Source organism: Spermophilus citellus (genome assembly GCF_964194105.1).
Source record: "Spermophilus citellus genome assembly, chromosome: 1".
NCBI classification, from domain to species: domain Eukaryota; kingdom Metazoa; phylum Chordata; class Mammalia; order Rodentia; family Sciuridae; genus Spermophilus; species Spermophilus citellus.
The window spans coordinates 92,939,113-92,960,466 of NC_138182.1; the positions used below are offsets into that span (position 1 = coordinate 92,939,113).

General features: G+C 37.6%; 1 protein-coding gene across 1 annotated transcript in view; it reads left to right on the plus strand.

Moving 5' to 3' along the window:
- Positions 1 to 226: 226 nt before the first annotated feature.
- LOC308644477 (olfactory receptor 14C36-like) overlaps positions 227 to 21,354 on the plus strand; it is a gene marked incomplete at both ends in the record, with an annotated part of 38,535 nt that continues 17,407 nt past the window's right edge. The window contains one exon of the mRNA XM_081285664.1: positions 227 to 689. Within this exon, the coding sequence (XP_081141790.1) occupies positions 227 to 689 (463 nt within the window). The remainder of the gene's footprint in view (positions 690 to 21,354) is intronic.

The window sequence follows — 21,354 nt, forward strand, 5'->3', positions numbered from 1 at the left end:
CAGACCCTGTGCTGCAGACCTCCACACCTGAACTGGTGTGGAGGTGCACTCTGCTCAGAAATGAGTAAACATTTGAGAAAAACAAGAGTGACTTTCCTCTACAGGGAAAGCAACTGCAAAATACAAGTAAACATGGTGCATACGAATATATAAAATAATTGCATTAACTCTGTTTTCTTTCCACTTTTATCTCTTTATCATCCCAGTCAACCTGAATTTTCAATAAATGGATAATTCCACCATGGTAACTGAATTTCTCCTCCTGGGCTCTCCTGATGGCTGGGATCTGAGTTTCCTCTATTTCACAGTATTCCCAATGACCTACCTGGGTACCTTGTTAGGGAACCTTCTCATCGTCACTGTCACCACTGCTGACCAGAACCTGCACACACCCATGTACTTCTTCCTCAGGAACCTGTCCATCTTGGACATGTGCTTCATTTCCATCACTGTCCCCAATGCCTGTGTCAACTCTCTCACTGGCAACAGGGCCATTTCAGTGGCTGGTTGTGCAACCCAGATCTTCCTGGTCATTTTTTGTGCAAGTGTTGAATTTCTGTTTCTCACCATCATGGCCTGGGACCGCTATGTGGCCATCTGCCAGCCCCTCCAGTACCCCCTCATCATGAACCCTCAATTTTGTGTCCGCATGACCCTGGCTTCCCTGCTCAGTGGTCTGCTGTATGCAGGTGTGCACACAGGGAACACATTTCGGCTGTCCTTCTGCCAGTCAAATGTGGTCCATCAGTTCTTCTGTGATGTCCCCTCTCTGCTGAGGCTCTCCTGCTCTGACACCACCAGCAACAAGGTCCTTATTCTTGTCTCTGCTGTGGTCATTTGTGGTGGTTGCTTCCTTCTTATTGTCGTGTCATATTTTCGCATATTTTCTGCTGTGCTGAAATTTCCCACCAGAGCCCCAGGGAAGGCCTTCTCCACCTGCACCCCTCACATCCTTGTGGTGTCCGTCTTCCTATCACAGGTGTGTACCTGAGGTCCTCAGCAACCTCTGACACCCTCCAGGACATGGTTCTCTCTGCCTTTTACACCATGGTTCCTCCCTTCCTGAATCCTCTCCTCTACAGTCTCAGGAACACACAGGTAAAGGACTCTGTGAGGAGATTAATGGGAAGACAGTTGTTCTCAGGGAAATGATAAAGATGCTTTTCAGTACTATTCTTATTTTACTGTTTGAGGTTCTTAATTAGAGATCATGCTCTTCATAGCTGGGGTTCAGAAGTCATACTGCTTACTCTAATGTCACCTTATTGGGTCCTGGGTTCTTCAACTTGTAAAATAATTTTTGTTTCAATTTTTTACCATCATTTCTATTTATTCTTCATAAAATGTATAATGTTAGCAAATGCATCTTTAATTAATGAATATAATTCAAGTTGTGTGCTATAATCATTTGAGATTATATCTGTTTATGATTCACCAAATACTTTGTAGTTCTTCTATCAAGTAAAGTCACAGATGCAAACCTTACAAATCAATCATGAGAACAACCTGATATCATTTGATCATATTTTGTGATCTCATTTAGTGATGTGTGAAATAAATCTGGAAGGTCTCTGGTACACAATTGTGTCAATTTAAATACATTGGAAATACACAAAAATCAAATCCTAAAGAAGTTATAACCAAAAGTGTAGAGGGAATCATAGTAACATTTCTCTCCTTCTGGAACATAGAAAAATAGGATAATCCTTGTCCATGAAGTAAACAGAGGGCCATGGTTACCAACCCCTGTGTCCTGACAGTCAAATCCATCCCCTGGGGAAGCCACATTGCCTTCCTAGGCCTTGTTGGATGCCAGTCTTTTTATGTCCATGATTGACCCAGAGATGGGGACCAAACCCTGGGGCTAAGTTGCAAGTGAGCATTCAGATGGTTGTCTCCCTCATGAAACTTAATGTAATATTTAAGATATCTGTCATGTCTTATAATAATGAAATGACAGACAATAATAATCTGACCTAAGTGTCTTCCCTATGTCAACTGTAAGTATGTAATGTAAGCCTGTATCTGCACCTGTCCTTTAATGCCTTTTGCAGGCTTTCATCCTCTCACACAGGTTATCTGTTTCATATTTTGGTGGCCTAACTGGTATGTGTTTTGCTACTTATTAATTGCAACTCACATATTCTCACTGTCAATGTATCTAGAAATTTTAATATAACAAAATAAGAAGAAAACAGTTCATACAAATTGCAGGCAATGCATCAAACTTCAAATTCTGAGAACAGTTTTTTTTTTACCAGTTCACTAATAAGAAAATAATGGACAAAAATATAAATGTACATATTACCTAGGAAAACACAGAAGTCTAAATATAGGTGATTAATGAATAACAGCATCTCTTAATGTTTGCAGACAAGGGAATACTTGTAGTGGGAATCAATGAGCACCCAGATAATCAGCAGGAAGCCTTGAACTGCTGTCACATGTTCCAACCAAAACACAGGCTCCATCCACTGTGTCCATGAGGACTGGGTATCACTGCTACAATATCCTTGCTAGAGCAGAATGACCTTCAGAGCACCACAGATGAATTCTGCGACCTCCAACTTTTCATGCATTTCCTCGCCAACTATAACCATGAATCCTAATGAGTGGCATTCAAAATGTTGCATGATTTGAGGTGACAAGCAAATTAAGTTTAACTTTAATATATAAAGTTGGGAAAAAGTAAATAGCATACACCAGTCCTATTGAGATACATCCATCTTGGTGAAATTCATTAGATTTTTAACTTGTGTTTTAAGATGTTTTATACCCAAAAATCTTGGTTGCAGAGGAGATGCAAATAACTAAATATTGGTACAAAGACTATATGGAATCCCATATCTGATTTCAAATTATTCAAAGCCCTGAAGATAACTTCCTGAGAACAAAAAAAGGAGAACATCAATTAAAAATAGATAATAGCAGCAGCTAATTATTAAGATATTTCTTTCACACATAAAATAAGGTATTGTTTTAATCTATTTTCTGTGGTTATTCTCTGGGATTACAAAACTATTCAGAATACATTAAAGAAGATGAAAATATGAAATATTATTTTGTGCTCAAATTCAGTCTAATGTTCTGAAAAGGGACCATGCCATGAAATATGAATTCCAATTTCAGTATCTGCACATCATATTTCAACCTAGTTATGTTAATTTTAACAGAATAAAACATTTGTGTGTACATATCTAAATCTGTATCAGAGTTTTCTCAGGTATATTAAACAGCTTATACTTTATTGCTTCATTTAATACCTAGGTTAAATCTGATATTAAAATAATCAATGTTAATGAAAAGATTTTCACTTTTAAATTAATCTTTTTAAAAATCATTTCTCTCTCATATACATGGCCTGTGAATTAAAAACAAAAACATAGCATTTCTCAGGGCAACTCCTTTAAAATTCTTTTAGTTCACTGTCAATAGCCTTGCATCACTATGCATTAAATACGGATGGGCGTTAATGATTCATTATCAATTTACTACTTCTTAAGAAACATGCTGTCTTACCTCACAAGTCAGCAGGTAGTCACATGTGATCATGTTATTTATTAAATTATCTGCATCAAGAGACAATATCACCTTTACAGACATGGATATGGAAGAAGTTCCTAACTATGTGATTTAGTGGAGTCTACCGTTAAATGATTTAAAATAGAATGATAAGTAACGTCATTGTGACTTGGTGAAATTGGCTATGTGAAGGCTCAGACTGGAGATGAAGGAGGCACAGGTACTGAGTTTGGACTCTTAGGTGCAAGGGGGAAGTCTCAGCAGCATGGCTTGATGAGCCAGTTCCTAGGAGCAGACTGACAACTGATGAGCTCACAATGGGCCTCAACTTACTGGATCTTATGAGTTTCCTTAGAAAATGCTCAAGTTACTCTGGTTTTTTGATTCTGCTTTCTTTCTTTTTTTAAATATTTATTTATTTATTTATTTATTATAATTGTAGTTGCACTCAATACCGTTATTTATATGTGGCCCTGTGGATCGAAACCAGGGCCTCCGCTCATGCTAGACGAGCGCTCTTCCACTGAGCCCCAGCCCCAGACCTTTGATTCTGCTTTCTCAGTAAGAACTTACAGGACCCCGTGGATTGTTAGTGCATCTGGTGATGCAAAACTGGAGTGTAGAATATACCCAGGGATGGAAGGGACCAATTAGATGTGCACCAGTATTGGCTGAATCATCTGTGCAGATCGATAATTACATCAAGATCAATTCAAAGTTTTAGATGTTCTTCTAATTTTTGTAATTTTATGGATGCAAACATAGTTGTTCAACATTTTAAAGATCAGAGATTCACACCAAAAGCAGAGAAGTAGAATCAGAGTCTGTGGTGCATCTCTACCTGGTCCAGCAGCCAATCATGCTTGCTTCAAAGACAGAAAAGTTCCTTTCTAATGTACCAACAAAAAATGGATTTCCTATGAGGAAAATTGCTTCCACTTTGATTTCAAGATACTGGTTCCAATGCAATGGCACAAAAGGCCACAGACTTCTGTAGGACATAAGATTCCCATTAAGACAGGATGTTCTTCCATCTTAGGAATCCTGTGTCATGTCCAGATTTGTGCTGTCAAACTAACATGTGTCCAGCTCAGTCTACTCATCAGGGTGCATATTTTATGGTGTTTGGGGCATCAGTAGCACTTTCCCCCAATTTAGCAAGCCTTATTTAAACTTGGAATTGTATAGGATCTAGGATAAAAGGTGGGGTGCAGAACTTCCTTTCAGAAGTTAAATTGTTGATTTTTAAACTGGAAGTGAGCTTTTATCCTACCTTAGTCACATCTCTTATGATAACAGTGGAAAATGCAGACAGTATCAGTCCTGGATGTTTTAAGGGTTGATGTGAATGTAAGAAGCAATCCCTGCAAACAACCCTGCCTGGCCCAGGAGCAGGAAGCAACATTTTCTCAGTGGCTGGGACCACATACCAGTCCCTGTGGAAATGCAAATAATTTATTTTTGGTAAAATACCTCTTTGGAATTGTCTATTAGCACAGTATGGGCCTCACTTCTCAGCACTGGTGTATTACTAGGTGGAGAGACCTCAAGAAGAAAGACCAGCAAACTGAACTAAAGATAAGCAGTAAACTCCAACTAATGAGGTTACTGTGAGGTTCTCAGATGGAAGATTTGAATTTTGTACACTGACATCCACAGTCCTTCCCTAAGCTCCATTTTTCTGAAAATCTGGAGAAGTGCTTCTATCCTGCGACTCACGCTAGCTTCATGAAAAAAGGTTTGAGTTGTGAGAAAATGCTGGGAAGTTTTAAATTAAAGAGACAAGACTCTAATTACCTTTAAAACCAGCTCCAGGATGGCTCCTCCCAGCTCCAGCCTCAAGCCATCGAATGTGGTAATGAGGTTTACTGAAGAGGCTAGTGAGAGAGAGAACACACCAGGTAGTGGACTTTTATTGGGGAACAAGAAATTCTGGGGAAAATTCCATTCAATAAAAAATAAATAAAAGAAAAAAAAAATTAAAGGGGGAAGCATCCCAACATCAGGGGTGATGATTGGGTCTTCAGGGCAGTTGCCAGACATGCCTCTGCATGGACTAGCCCTCAGACCTGGAGAAGGGTGGGGAAAGCTCTGACACAGCTATGTCTAAGTGCCTCTCACCCAGCCAGAGAGCTACTCAAATCAAGTGCAAGGATCGCCTCCCACAATGGCTAAAGTCTACAAAAGGCCCACATCTTATTTCAGCAGTCACAATCCATTCTGGCTTTTACATACTGGGCCTCATGGATTTTTGGTCCCTTCCACTTGGGGTATTTTCATCTAAAATGCTATCTCATGTTTGAATGGAGTCAGTTAGGAAAATAAATAAATCACCACCAAATCTTAGTAACAAGTGGATCTTGGTGGTACTCAAAGAGAAATATGGACCAGCACAACATTGGCTTGACAGTTTTAGGCAGATCCTGAGTCAAATCAAACCACATGTGTCTTTTTCGTGGAGAAAGTAGGAACATTAAGAATAAGATGACAAGAGTGACAAGAAAGAAGAGCTCCAGTTGGTAAAAACACTGTAATGCATCCAGAGTCTTAAAGAGGAGGGCAGCAAAGCAAAGAACTCAGACATGAGAAAGAGCACTCAGCCAAGGAACTGTGATGGGCAACTTCAGCTGGACAGGGGCTGCCTGGTGTCCCAGGAACCTGGGAAGGCTTCCCTCTGCATGACAGTGAACACTGGCTCTGCAATGTCCTTTACAGAGTCCAGATTTAATTCTCCTCTTTGGCAGCCTGTAGTCATTTCCAGGATGACTGCTTAGTTTTAAGTCTGAAGGAGGAGTCCACAGGGCACACTGTCAGGATCTCACTGACAGGCTAGCTAACCACAATTGATGAAGGCTCTTTTCAAATGGATGCAAAGTCCATGTTTCTCTGTAGCCTCTTCTAAAACTCTATAGTCTCTTATCTGTGGGGAGCATTTGTCATTGTCAACAGGTTTAAAACCATCATATCTGAGCTCCTTAATGTCTAATAGCCATTCACTCTAAGAGCCATTCACTCTCTTCTTTTTGGTGCTAACTATGAGCAAGCAAAAAAAAAAAAATAAGTGCCATCTTGAACAGTGATGTGGGAGACTCCCTGGGAGGATCCCCTGTTCCACTTTCCATGTCACTTCAGGAAACACATGGCCAAGCTCACGGCCACAGCAGAAGTACCATCCACCTTGTGTCTTCATATACCTGGGTGGCATCCTCACGGGGAAGCAGGAGGCTGTGTCAATGAACCCACCTTCACTCACAGGCTGCACCCAACAAACTCTGACCTCAGAAACACTGCCCTGTGTTAGGTTGGCTCCTGCTGTCCTTGTGTCAGTATCCGCCCATCAGTACCAACTCACAATCATGAGCCCTGACTGAGGGAACAAGTCTCCATGGAACCATGAAACCCCAGAGTCCCAGCTTTCCAGCACATTCCTCAACTGAGCGAGGGTGAAAACCTTAACTCCCAGTGAATCTTAAGATGGGTTTTATTAGAAAAAGCCATTGAAGTCCTGCTAAAGCTGCACAGGAACTGTTAAATGTTGGTAGCCATCTGGGAAAGACTACAGTCTTCTCCCAGAGTGACTGTGCACCAAGAAAAATAAAATAATGAGAACTTTTTGGGCTCTCTGACACGGGCAGTTGATTTTTCCCAGTATAATTTAGTACAGGCTACTGGAAGCACACTTCTTTCACCGGGTAAGTCCAAAAACACACCCTCAGTGTCCTAATCAGGTACATATCCACATTTTAGCCTTACATCATGATTTTTAGCAGAGACTTTGACAACCTGCACCATCTCCAGGAGTAGCAATGGGTCGATTGTGCAATACTGATTGGACAAACCAAGCAAGAAGCAGAAACTGCTCTTGGCTGGCTTGCAATAATTTGTGTGTCAGAAACTGGATAAAAACAATAAAAGCTCAGGGGTCTCACATGTCAGCAAAACAGCTGAAATATCATGGTCTGGGTCATGAGATTTGCCCTATTATGTGAAGTATAAGTCATTCTATCTTGTCTCTTCTACAACTGAAGAGTCACGCTGGATAGAGAACTTCTCTGAATTTTCAAGACATCCTACTAGTTGCATGGGTGTGCTACTGCAGCCCATTGATCAGGTGGCCATGAAGCCTCTGACTCTCAGTGGGAAAGAGAAGAAGAGATGGCTCTGTGGCAAGTCCAACCTGGCATGCAAAGTTCTCAGTCACTTGAGCCCTAGGCTCCAGCAGAACCAGACATATCTGAAATGACAGTGCCTTCCAGTGACACTGCTCAGAGCATTTGGTAGGTCCCTATAGGTTATGCACAATTCAGACACTTCAGATTTTGTAGCAGATTCTTGCCATATTCTGTGAATACATTTCTTCATTTTAATTGGTATATATTAATTAATTTAAAATGGAGCTTTGTAGAGACACAAAGCACTACAGGAAACCAGCATGAAGAAATGCATGCTGAGCAGCAGAGGAGTAGTCCTGGAATGAGGAAAAGAATCTTAAGTTCATGCACCTTCCACAGGCCAGGGGAGAAGAACTACCTCTGTTCAGACCAGTAATGTACAAAGTGAAGGTATCTGTGGGAAGTTATGAAACAGGCATGAAAGCATCTTCCTGAAACTTCTACTCAGCAAGGAAGACTTCAGGACAAGCAGGTGAGATAGAGCAAGAGCATGCATCCAATAGAATAGGAAGAAGAGAAATTGTCATTGTCATTGTCTGTTACATAGAATTCACATGCGCATGTGCAAAGATACACAGATAAATAATAATAGCAAAATTGATAGCATATGTGAAATAAAATTTTATTTTATTTACTCTGGATTGGGGTGGTGTGATATCTTTTAACCACTATTGTCAGTCACATGTATCCCTGGTGCAGAAAGAAAGTTAAATATAGATGGAGACCTTCATCATCTTTAGATCTGCATCATAAGTAAACATAATGTTTGAATTGCTTAAGTTTAGGAAGATAAATTTAATAGATAGCATCTGCTTTTTATCTCCAATATTTTACCAGGAGAAATTTTTCAAAATTATAGTTGTATACAAGAGTAACTTTATTGATCAATGTAGACTTTAGATATTTTAAAGAATATGAAGAAAGAATTAAAGTTGAAGAAAATATGCTTCCTCCTTACTAATCATTTCCTGTCTAGTGTAAACTTCTGGTGCCACTCATTGGCATCATCAGTGTGGCCCATCCTGGCCAGCAGCTGGTCTCATGATGCATGGTCCAAGACATCTCCTTTCTATCTTCTTTCTCTAAAAATCTGAAAAATTTCCTCTAAATAATCTATAAAAAATTCCATTTATAACACATTGCATAATCCTCATTCTTTTTGAATCAATCCATTTCATGACACCAATATGAAACTTTGATTTTGCATGCATCTCAACACTGATTTTGATATAGACTATCATGTTAATTTGAAGTCTACTCATGAAAAGTCAGATGAAAAAATAGACACTTGATCTTTTGATTTGTTATACTAACATCTTTTCCCATGTTGCAAAAATTTCTCTTAAATGACTTGAATTTCATTTGCTTTTTGGAAATCATTTTTAATATTAATGCATGCTATAATTTAACTACCTACACAATGTCTAGCATATAAAGATTGCAGTGAATATGTTGATCTAAGAAAATGAAATAGATAAATGCTTTTAACTTCAAATTTAATTTTGACTCATTTTTATTTTTATTTTTTAGTTGAGATGTAGTGTCTGTGTTAGACAGAACACCATGTTAATGTGATACCCCTCTCAAACATGTGACAATCAAAGCTGAGCAACCTCCTTAGACCTTGGCCTTCCTGTGTGCTGGGCATGTCATCCTCCTCTTCTCCAGTCCTTCTGAGATCTTGCCCCACCTGCTCTCTCCAGTACCTTCCAACTGCCCTAGAGCAGGGCCAGTGCCCAGTTCCCTCCTCTCCCTGGTGGGGTGGCCACCCTGACACTTCTTTATGTCCTCACTTTCCCTGGCCTTCCATTTCTTTAATGACACCATCCCATTCTCTTCTTCCCTCAGACATGCTTTTCAGCTTTCACAAATGAGTGAGAGTATGCAGAGCAGGAATAAAATAACAGCCAACTTGGAGATTGTGAGAAAGAGAAATTTTTAGATATGATTATATCCCTAAAATTTATGTTTTTAAGAAACCAAAAAGATTTAAAAACTATAGGATAGTTTGAGGGATGTCTCCCATAGCTAAGCTTTCCTGGAAATTCTGTTGAAACTGAGGTGTGTTGTCATATGAAGGCATGTGGGGACTGCAAGGAGGGCAGGATTTGAAAATCATCTGTTTGTGAATTAAGACTTATTAAGAGGGTTTGGAAGAAACACATTGTATTAAGTTTTTGTTAAGGTCAGGGGAAGGTGTTTGCTGCCTGAGCCTGTCCTACAGCACACATCTGGGAAATGGCATGGAGACACACATGACCTGAAAACAAGTGGCTTCAATAAAGCAAAGTTAATCAGGAAATGGTTAATGATCATGTGTGGAATAGGAGATACAAGGAAGTACCTTTCTTCTATAGGGATAGTGTAAACACTCTGGGTTTGCATTGATTGTCAGAAAGAAGAACATGCACACTTGCTAGTGTTACAGTAGTGAAAATAATGTCTTCATATATTTCTACATTAATCAGTCATAACTTTTGTGGTTAACTTGAATGTGCTAACACATAGATATTTTCCATCTTCAGATAGCCATTTGTTTTAATTCTCTTTTTTTACTAGATTCAAATTTTAAGCAATTAAGGAATTATATCTGTCAATTAATTCATTGTGGTGTTTATTTTGTTAAGCAGACCATGTTAACGTCACATAATACACATTCTGCATCACTGTCATTTTATAAATAATGATGAGCATGTGTATCCTGAATTCAAATGATTTAGAATTGGTTTGACTAGAAAATTTGAAGAAAAGCAGAAGACCTATCCCAGAATATTCTCAAACTTGCATCAACCAAGGTCTCGCAACCCACTGACAAGGATGAGGAGCTGCCCCTTTCCATGGGAAAGCGCACACCCTGACGGTGAACACAAGAGGGCGCAATCACTTGGCATTGGCCTCGACATTCCCCTGCCCCATCCCTTTCCCTCTGACCCCTCTTCTCTATCTACAGTTCATCTATTCCTCCCATGCTCTCCCTCCCTACCCACTATGAGTCAGCCTCCTTATATCACAGAAAACATTAGGTATTTTGGTGGGAAGATTGGCTAACTTCACTTAGAATTATCTTCTCCAACACCATCCATTTACCTGTAAATGCCATGATTTTATTCTCTTTGAATGCTGAGTAAAATTCCACTGTGTATATATGCCACATTTTTTATCCATTCATCCACTGAAGGGCATCTAGGTTGGCACAGTTTAGCCTTTGTGAATTGTGCTGCTATAATCATCAAAGTGGCTCCACCAGAAAACTTCTAGAACTAGTAAATGAATTCAGAAAAGTAGAAGAATATAAAATCAACACCCATAAATCAAAGGCATTTCTGTAAATCAGTGACAAATTCTCTGAGAAGGAAATGACGAAAACTATCTCATTCACAATAACCTAAAAAATAATAATAAGCTACTTGGGAATCAATTTAACAAAAGAAGTGAAATATCTATACCATGAAAACTAGAGAACCCTAAGGAGAGAACTCATAGAAGACCTTAGAAGATGGAAAGATCTACCTTGCTCTTGAATAGGCAGAATTAATATTATCAAAACAACCATACTACCAAAAGCACTAAACTGATTTAATGCAAATCTGATCAAAATCTCAATGGCATTCCTCATAGAAATAGAAAAAAAGCAATAAGGAAATTCATCTGGAAAAATAAGATACCTAGAATAGCTAAAGCCATCCTTGGGAGGAAGAGTGAAGCATGTGGCATTGGTATATCAGACCTTCAAATATACTATAGAGCCATAGTAAAAAAAAAAAAAAAAAAAAAAGAACATGCTATTGGCACCAAAACAGACTGGTAGACCAATGGTACAGAATAGAGGACACAGAGACTAACACCAAAAATTACAATTATCCTATATTAGACAAAGGTGCCAAAAACATGCACTGGAAAAGAGAGAGCATCTTCAACAAATGGTGGTGGGAAAAATGGATATCCATATGCAACAAAATGAAATTAAACCTCTATCTCTCACCATGCACAAAACTTCACTCAAAAATGGATCAAGGACCTAGGAATTAATAGGAGAAAAAGTAGATCCTAATCTCTATCATGCGAGACTAGGACCCAACTTCCTTAATAAGACACCTATAGCCCAAGAATTAAAACCAAGAATCAATAAATGGGATGGAATCAAACTAAAAAGTTTCTTCTCAGCAAAAGAAACAATCTGTGAGGTGAACAGAAAGCCTACATCCTGGGAGAAAATTTTTACCCCTCACACATCAGATAGAGCACTAATCTCTAGGATATATAAGGAACTCAAACAGCTAAGCACTGATAAAACAAATAACCCAATCAATAAATGGGCCAAGGACCTGAACAGACACTTCTCAGAAGATGATGTACAAATATATGAAAAAATGGCCTAGACCCTCTTGACTGTCCAAATCTCCACTGAGCAAGTTTCTAAGCAGTGACTTGAGACTGTGCAGGTTACTTGATTTTATAGGTGTCACCACTTTTCTTTGGCCTCTCATTTTACCCAGAGGACCAAGTGACCAGTTCATGCCCCAGTGTTTAGAAAAGAGCAAGCACAGTGTCTCTATAAATCTTATATCAAAAAATGCAAATGCCAGGAAGGGGCCCCCAGCAAATGCTGTTGGTCACCCCTCAACTGTCACTGATGGAGGACCTTCTGCTGTGCAGACACTGCAGCTAAAGCCATCATCACACTGAATAGTTTTATGCAGATTCTACTCTGGGTGCTCAGTGTGATTTTAACTAATGTCTTCCCACATAATCTTCCTGAGCAGAAAATAATAACTAAAGAAAAGTAGGAGCCCCTGGAGCACTCCTGTGAGAAAGCATGGTCCCAGCGAGCAGAGGAAGGTGAGGCCCAATGCTGGGTGTCGTGCCGTCTACAGGCTGGCCTTAAGCAGGCTGGCTTCCTGTGCCTGAGTGATCAGGACTCTATTTTCACATATGGCCCAATCGTTAACTATATATTCCACTTGACATTTATGTTTATATTTTCAAACAGTGAAATAAATATGGAAAAATCAAATATTTCAAATGACAGAATTTTATACACTTAAAGAATGTGCAATTATATTAAATATTACCTTTGCAAAAATACAAAGGACTAATGGAAAATTATAGGACTGATGGAAAATAAATGAAGAAAACATGTAACCAAAGAGTAGAGATAATAATTCATAGAAGAAAACTACAAAAATATTCAGGCAAACACATTTTTGTAAACTATATTTTTATTGGAAAAATCCATCTGTGCAACAACAAATGTAAACAGGAGAAACAGCAACTGAAAATGATGACTGATAGCCAGAAGTATCCCACATCCTAAGTCCATGGCTCCATTCCAGCAATGATAGAGCTTCATCAAATGCTTTTCCTTCAAAATACAGGCACTAGATGAGTTTTTGCACATGACAGTAAATTGAAAGCTTTCTTCACACATTAAATGTGACTATAAAACCTTGATATCCAAATGAGACCAGATGACATCCAATATAAAAAAAGTATACAGGGAAGAAACTCACGAGCATCAGTAAAACATTCTACCATATACAGACAAATGACTCATATACAGACAAACACACACACACACATACAACACAACACAGCATATTGGAGATTAATCTGCAAAAATAAGAGGTGGTTGAATACAGAGCCCAATACAATGTGTGTCTTGGCTTTGAAGAAAGTGCCTGCCGTCTACATGCCCAGTGTCCCAGGACTGGAACAGCAATCTCTCTTTATCCTGAGAATGGCATCACCAGGAATTACTAAGGGCAAATACTGAGAGGGGTACAATCTCAATTGAACTTCCAGCTCCTTTAAACATATATGTATGAATTCCAGAAAAAAAAAAAACATTTAGATATTGCATTCAGAAGATGTGTTTCAGGAAGTTGTGGGAACAACCAGGAAGCAGAATCAAAGCTCAGACTACAGTCTCAGGTTAACTTCTTCATATTCACTTGCTTTACCTGCTACACACCACAATGACCCTTGTTTAATATTCAATAATGCATAAGTAAAACTCTTGTGTGGAATTTAATGTTTTTTTTTTTAATGAAAGATGATGGGTTTGACTGGTGCATATAAAATATCATCTACATTGCTGTTACTTTTCATTCATTTCCATATTATAATTAAAAACAAATAATGCTCTGTTTTGAATGTATTTTTAGTATTTCCTTTAAGGTTTTATGTGCCAGAGAAGGTCCCCAGTTTAACAGTATGGGTGGTGCTTACCCAAAATCATTAAAGTCAGCATACTGTACTGATACATGCATACCCATGTTCATAGCAGCACAATTCACATTAGCCAAACTATGCAAACAGCCCAGATGTCTGTCCTTGGATGAATGGAAACAGAGTATGTGGTAATATACATTTTTTTTTACTCAGCCATAAAGAAGCATGAAATTATGTCATCTGTTGGAAAATGAACGGAGTTTGAGAAAATTAGATGGAGCAAAATAAGCCAAACTCATAAAGTCCAGGGTCATATATATGATCTCAGATGTGGAAGCTAGAAAGGACAAAAATGAGTGTGGAGTGGACATCAGGAAATCACAGGGAGATAGTAGAGTATAAGAAAGTGTCCAGTGGAGAGAGGAGGACAGGGGAAGTGGAAAAGTGGGGAGCGATGGGGGTGAATTACATTGTCATATGTGCACAGGTATGAATATGTAACAATGAGTCTCATTATTTGCCACTCTAATGCACCAACAAAAATTATGGGACAAGAACAGTCCTGAGGTGATGAGGCCTGGAGTGATTCCACCCGGGAGCAGCACCATCTGAGAGACTAGTGCAGCTCTGATAGGACTAGATCTGTTCCTGTCACACCTGGTTGTTGCAAAGTGTGACCAAGGATTTTCTCCCTGTCCTCATGGCTCCTGGCTCACGTGGTGCCCCTTCTTCAAAAGGCCAGTTCTCTTTTTGATTCTCCATTGTTTTCCCATATTCAGTGATGGTACCATGATGTTTGCACTTTCCAGCCATCAAAATGGTCAGACAACTCTTCTTCTTTCTTTAGACATTACACAAAATTAGGTATTCTTTTATGGCAACATAAACACCAGGAAAATTCTCTTTTAGGTAAAATTATAGGAAGTCCGCATGATTGTTGGCTAGGCAGTAACAAACCATCAATCCCCATGGATATATTGAAAATCTATAGATTGGCTAAAATAGCCTTTTAAGAACTGTTGACACTCTTCAATGACCCATATGAACCCTCTGGATGTCCAATCCTCAAAAACTCACATCCAGTTAGTAGGGAAATTTGTAGTCTTTTCGTATTCTTTTTTTTCTTTTAAATATTTATCACATTTATACATCATGACATACAAGAGGAAGTAGTAATAATCTCAGTTTCCTCCCTTGGGATGGAGGGAAAGGACAGAATTTGTTGCAGTCTGTCCTATCTGTGGGACATCATAGTAGCTATTTCTGTATCACTTGACTCATATTTCAAAGACAATAGCAGCAAAACTATTTCCCAAAGTTGGAAATTGCCAATTTCTGTGGCAGACACCATGGGAATGGAAGATCAAAAGAGGGAGACCTGCAGGTATGTGGGGGCAAGATATTTTAGGCCAAAGAACATAAAAGAACATTCAGTCACTAAGAACTTCAGTCACTAAGAAAAAGAATAGATAAGAATCACAGAAAAGTGAAGACATATAAAAGCATCCATGACTTTGGGAGGATTGTGGGGAGACACATGCACAGGGAAGGGAAGAAACAGGCTGAGAAAAGATGCCTCTCAGTGAGCCTTCAGATCAATGATGTTTCTAGCACACACAGAATCAGCCTTGAATGACAGAATATAGTTGATGTCTTATAAAAATCCCCCTTGTCAATAAAAGATCATACAACGCATAAAGAAACACGGAAGTGTCTAGTTAAAGGAACAATATGAATCTACAAATACTAAAGACACCAGCTCCAGATTTACTAGACAAAGATTTAATATCCATTGTTTTAAATACATTCAAAAAGCTAAAGGAAAATACTAAGAAAGAGTAAAAGCAAAACAGAAAATTATACCTGAAAAAAGTGAAATTACCAATAATTTCATTAAAATTGTAAAGTAAAAGATATGGAAAAATTCTGGAGCCACAAGTCAGAAATGAATTGAAAAATGTACTTAAATGTTCAATATCAAATTCAAACTCACCAAAAGAAGAATCAAGAAACTGTAAGACATTTAAATTGCAATTATCATGTCTGAAAAAAGAAAATGAAAAAAAGTAAATATTCTTAGATACTTACAAGATGATATCAGATTGTAGAGAAAGATTTGGGACCTTTGGTAAAAACATACAAAAACTATATATACTTAAATAAATATATATGTAAATATATCTGCAAATCCAAGATGTTCAATGTACTCCCAATAAAATAAATCCAAAGAGTTGAAGACCAAGTGTCATTATTATCAAAGCGTCTAAATCAAAGGCAAAGAAAATATTAAAAAGCACAAGAGAAAAGAAACTCATCACATAAAACTAATCCTCTAGAATATTATTGGTCACTCTCTCAGTAGAAACTTTGCATGCTACAGAACATTGGTTTGATATATTTAGCACTGGGAAAGAAAAACTAACAGCTGAGAATTTTATATATGGCAAAACTACTCTTTAAAATAAGAGAGAAATAATGATATTCCAGAAACAATAAAAAGTAAGCAAGTTAATTAGCAATATACATGTCCCACAAGAAATGGTTAAATTAAAATAAAAATGACACTAGAGAGTAATATGTCTTCATACAAAAGTAAAGTTCTCTGATAAAGGAAAATATAAAAGCTATTACTATTGTTATTTCAGTTGACTTCTCCACATTTAATTTTTCTTAGTTTAGGAAAAAAAAAACATCCAAATCATTTTAGGTTTGTTATTTGGTAGATAACATATTAATATGTCATTTGTGAAATTGTTAATGTAGTAACATCAAATCTAAGAAAGTAGAAATTTTGTTTATGATCAAAATTAAGTTAATGACTTTTTAAAACAGAGTGTTATGAACCAAGATAAACTTAGATTGATAGATATCATTCCCAAGTTAACCAGACATGCACACACTCACACACACACACACACTATATATATATATATATATATATATATATATATATATATATATATATATTTAATGCAAAGGAGAAGTGAATCAAAACATACCACTACAGATAACAATCAAACACAAAGGACATCAATAAATAAATGAATAAAAATGAAGAGGTCCAAGACACATAGAAAACAACAAGTGACAAGAAGAAGTCCTCTGACATTAACATCATTAAATGTAACTGGATTCAATTTTCCAATCAAAATGCACACATCAGCAAATTGAATTTTTAAATTTTTATTTTGGTCCTGAGGATTGAGCACAGGGGGACTCAACACTGAGCCACATCCCTAGCCCAATTTTGTATGTGATTTAGAAACAGGGTCAGAGTGAGTTGCATAGTGCTTCACTTTTGCTGAAGCTAGTTTTGATCTCGAGATCCTCCTGTCTCTATCTATCAAACAGCTGGAATTACAGGAGAGTGTCACTGCACTTGGTGAGCAAATTGGATCTTAAAAATTATATAAACATTTTATGTCTCTTGGAGTATCAACTCAGATTTTAGTACACACAAAGGCTATAATAAACAAGATAAAGAAATGCATTCCATTTAAGAAGCAACTGAAAGAGACCAGGGTGCTATAATAATATCATAAAGCAAATTAATTCAAAGTCAAAAACTTGTGAAAACACAATGGTCATTATATAATGATAAAATATTATGCACATGTGGGATTAACAATCATGAGCATATATTCACCACATATCAGAGCTTCATAACAATTTGAGAAAAAAATGGCAGAAATGAAAGGGAGAGACAGCTCTGAACTCCTATTCATATACTACAATATCCAACTGAATTTAACTAGTAGCTACAACAGAGAACAGCTAGGAATATAGAACACTAAAACAATACCACATGTCACCTGGACCTAACAGACCTCTATATAGCACTCCACTCAGTGATAGGAAAGGGATAAACTGGAAATACGCCTTGCAACTACATAGCAAAGACAGAAGAAAAATGATAAATACATAAATGTATGTAAATTAACTTTGTCTCATGAGAAAACAGGCAGTCAAAGAAGAAATTGCCATCCCTATCAGAAAATTTCTGTATAAAAATGAAAATAAAAGCACAACACACAAAAACTGGAAGGATGCCAAGAGACCAGTGGGAAAAGGCAATTTGAATTTGAAAATACTCAGATTCAAAAAAGAAAGACTTCACAACAGTCACTTAACTTTGCACATTGAATATGCAGCACAAGCAAAACAAATTAGACGCAACCTTAGGAAAGAATATAGTAATAGAGATTGAAAAAAAAAAGGAAAAACTAAATAGAACATCACAAAGAAAAATCAATGCAACTTGTACTTCTTTCTTCAAATTTTTAAAAGATTGATGCTAAACTCAGCAAAACAGCAAGACTTTGTTTCAAAATAAAATGAAAATTACAGACCTGGGGATGGAGCTCAGAGATAAAGTTCCTGGGTTCAAATCCCAGTACCACAAAAAATAACTTTTACAAAACTCTTATATGATAAAAGGCTGAAAGTATACCCTAACTCATTTTTTTGAGACTAGCATTACTTCACAAAACCAAAGATAAAAATAGAATATTAAACACAAAACAGATATCCCTGGTGAGTATTTTTAAACTCATACTCCTTGGTATTGATCAGCATACTACAGGGAAGTGGACTCATCAATGTTTACAGCAGAGCAATTCACTCTGGCCAGTCATCTTCTAGCCCAGAAGCCTGTTAGTAGATGATGGACTAAGAAAATGTGGTACAAAAACACATTGGGGTTTGACTCAGCCATAAAGAGGAATGAAATCATGGCCCTTTCAGGTAAATGGATAGAACTGGTGAACATCATGCTAAGTGAAGAAGACAGACTCAGAAATCAAGGATTGAGTGCTTTCCCTCATGTGTGGAAGAGCAAAATTAGAAAAAAGGGGGAAATCCCATCAAAAAAGCAGGGAAGTCTGTGGAATAGAGGAAGGGAACTGAGAAAAAGGGAATAAGGATGGGAGAAGAGAGGAATGGTGGAATGAATTTATCAAATTGTGCTATCTACATATTGAGTATATCACAGAGTTTGTACCTTTATGGGTATCTATGGAGATCAATTTAAAAGATTTATAAACAGAAGGAGCATCAGAAGAGCAGAGGAAGTGGAACTAGGGAGGGAGGAGAGGAGGGAAAGAGGAGGCACTGGGGACTTGATTAGAGTAAATTATGTTCCATGCTTGTACGACTATGTCATAATAAACCCCAACATATGAATAACTGGATTGTACTAATAAAACATTGAAATGTACTATCTAACAGAGTTTAACAGCACACTGAAAGTGTTACACAGCATAAATAACTGGCACTTATCCCAAAAAGCAAGAGAGTTTCAATGCCCACACACAAACATAATCTATCATGTCACAATACACAATAGCAGGAATAAGGGAGAAAAATCACTGATGATCCTCTCCCCTGGTGGAGAAGAGGCACTCTGTAAAACTCAGTATAGTTTCATGATAGGTTATTAAACTGGAAATTGAAGGAAATGGGAATCCACTTAGGGAAACCGTAGGAACAGGGACAGAATTTGAATAGCAAGAATAATAAGAAGGATACTACTTCTGAACAGTCAGAGTCTTACAGTAAATTTCAAAGCAAAGATAATGACCAATGATGAATGTCTGAAATTTCCTTTCTAAGATCAGAACAAGAAAAATTTCCTACTTTAACAACTTTCATTTAATGAAGAACTGTATGTCACAGCCAGAATAATGAATTAAATAAAAATAAATAAAATACCTCTAACAAAATAACTGACAAAATTATCTTAATTTTCCAATAGCATGATCTTATCTGTTTAAAAAATCCTGAAGTTCTTCCAATAAACTGCTATAATTAATAAATGAGTGCAGCTAAGATGCAGAATACAAACCATAGAAAAAGACAGTGATTTCTATAACATAACCATGAGTAATTGGAAGAAATAAAGAAAAAATTCTTAATAGTAGCAACAAAAAGAATAAACATGATTGTCTTTTGCCTTGATTTCCTTCCAATATGGATTTCAGGTCTCTCTCTTGACAGTGGCCAGAGGCCAAGGTGGGCACTCCCTGGAGGAGCTCTAACTGGAGAACATCATGTTTAGGTGTGTCAGAGTGCAGAGGAGGAGAAATGTACTTCCCTCCTTTGCTCATGTTCCATGGGTGTCAGAGGTGACAACTGAGAGTCGGAGGTGACAGGGAGAAAGAGTTAAGTTTGGGGAGAGAAACCATGGGACTATTCCTTCATCTAGATCCACGAGCATTATCTGTATGCTTTCTCAGGGAACTAGCTAATGTAAAAAAAACACAGCAAAGGGGGCACTTGTATACTTCACCGTGGTGCTAGACAGCTGGCCAGCAGCTGCAGGGTTGTTGGATTTGTGCTCAGTGAGATGGGAAACCAGCTGCCTCATCTCCAAAGTGACATGAGAAAGGCTCACTTCATTGAGGCCAAAGGCAGTGGGTACAGCTGGGCTTCAAAACACTTAGGTGTGTTCTGTAAATGGACCCCAAGGAAGCAACACTATTAATCAAGGGCACAACAATAAAACATTCAGGAATTAACTAGGAAAAGGAGGTGATAGGCTCATGTACAGAAAATTACAAAATATGGCAGAAAGAAGTCACAGTAGGCACGGATGAATGGAAAGGTATTCCACACATAGGCAGTTGAAGACTTGAGCATTCAGAAACCAGATAGAGATGTTCAAGTGACCTAAAGACATTCCTGTAGGTGAGATACACAGAGGAATCATGCAGAGTTCAAATAATAATAAATGTTGGAGAGGAAGTGGGGAAAGGAACACTTTTACACTGTTGTTGGGACTGTAAATTAGTACAACAAATATGGGAGTCAGAATGGAGGTTCCATGAAAGACTGGGCATGGAGCCACCATTTGACCCAGCTATACCACTCCTCAGGATTTATAAAGAATTAAAGTCCTCAGACTACAGGGATACATGCAGACCCATGTTTATAGCAGCACAATTCAAAACAGCTTCCAACTATGAAACCAGCCTAGGTGTCCATCCATAGATGAACAGATAAAGAAAATGTGTTGTATGTATACAATGAGGTTTTAGTCAGCCAGGAAGAACAATGAAATTGTGTCATTTGCAGGAAAATGAATGAAACTTGAGATCATTATGTTAAGTAAAATAAGTCAAACTCAGAAGGTCAAGTGTATAAGTGGAAGTAGACAGAAAAAAAGAAAGAAAAGATGGAAAGTCTCCTAAAAATAGAAATGAGATCAGTAAAGTTTTTATGAGGAGGGAGGAGGGGAGGAAAAAGGGAAGTACTGAGGAATGATATTGGCCAATTACATTGTTATAGTGTGTGCATGTGTGAATATGTAACAAAGTCCCACTAGTACACAAAACTATAATGCACAAAAATATACATACAAAAGAAGAATAAATAATATATTATAAAGTATAACATATATATTATAAAGTCAAACACAATCCTAATATAAAAAAGCATATTTAAAACCCCTTATAAACAAATGGATTAATATATTATTTTAAATATAAAATAT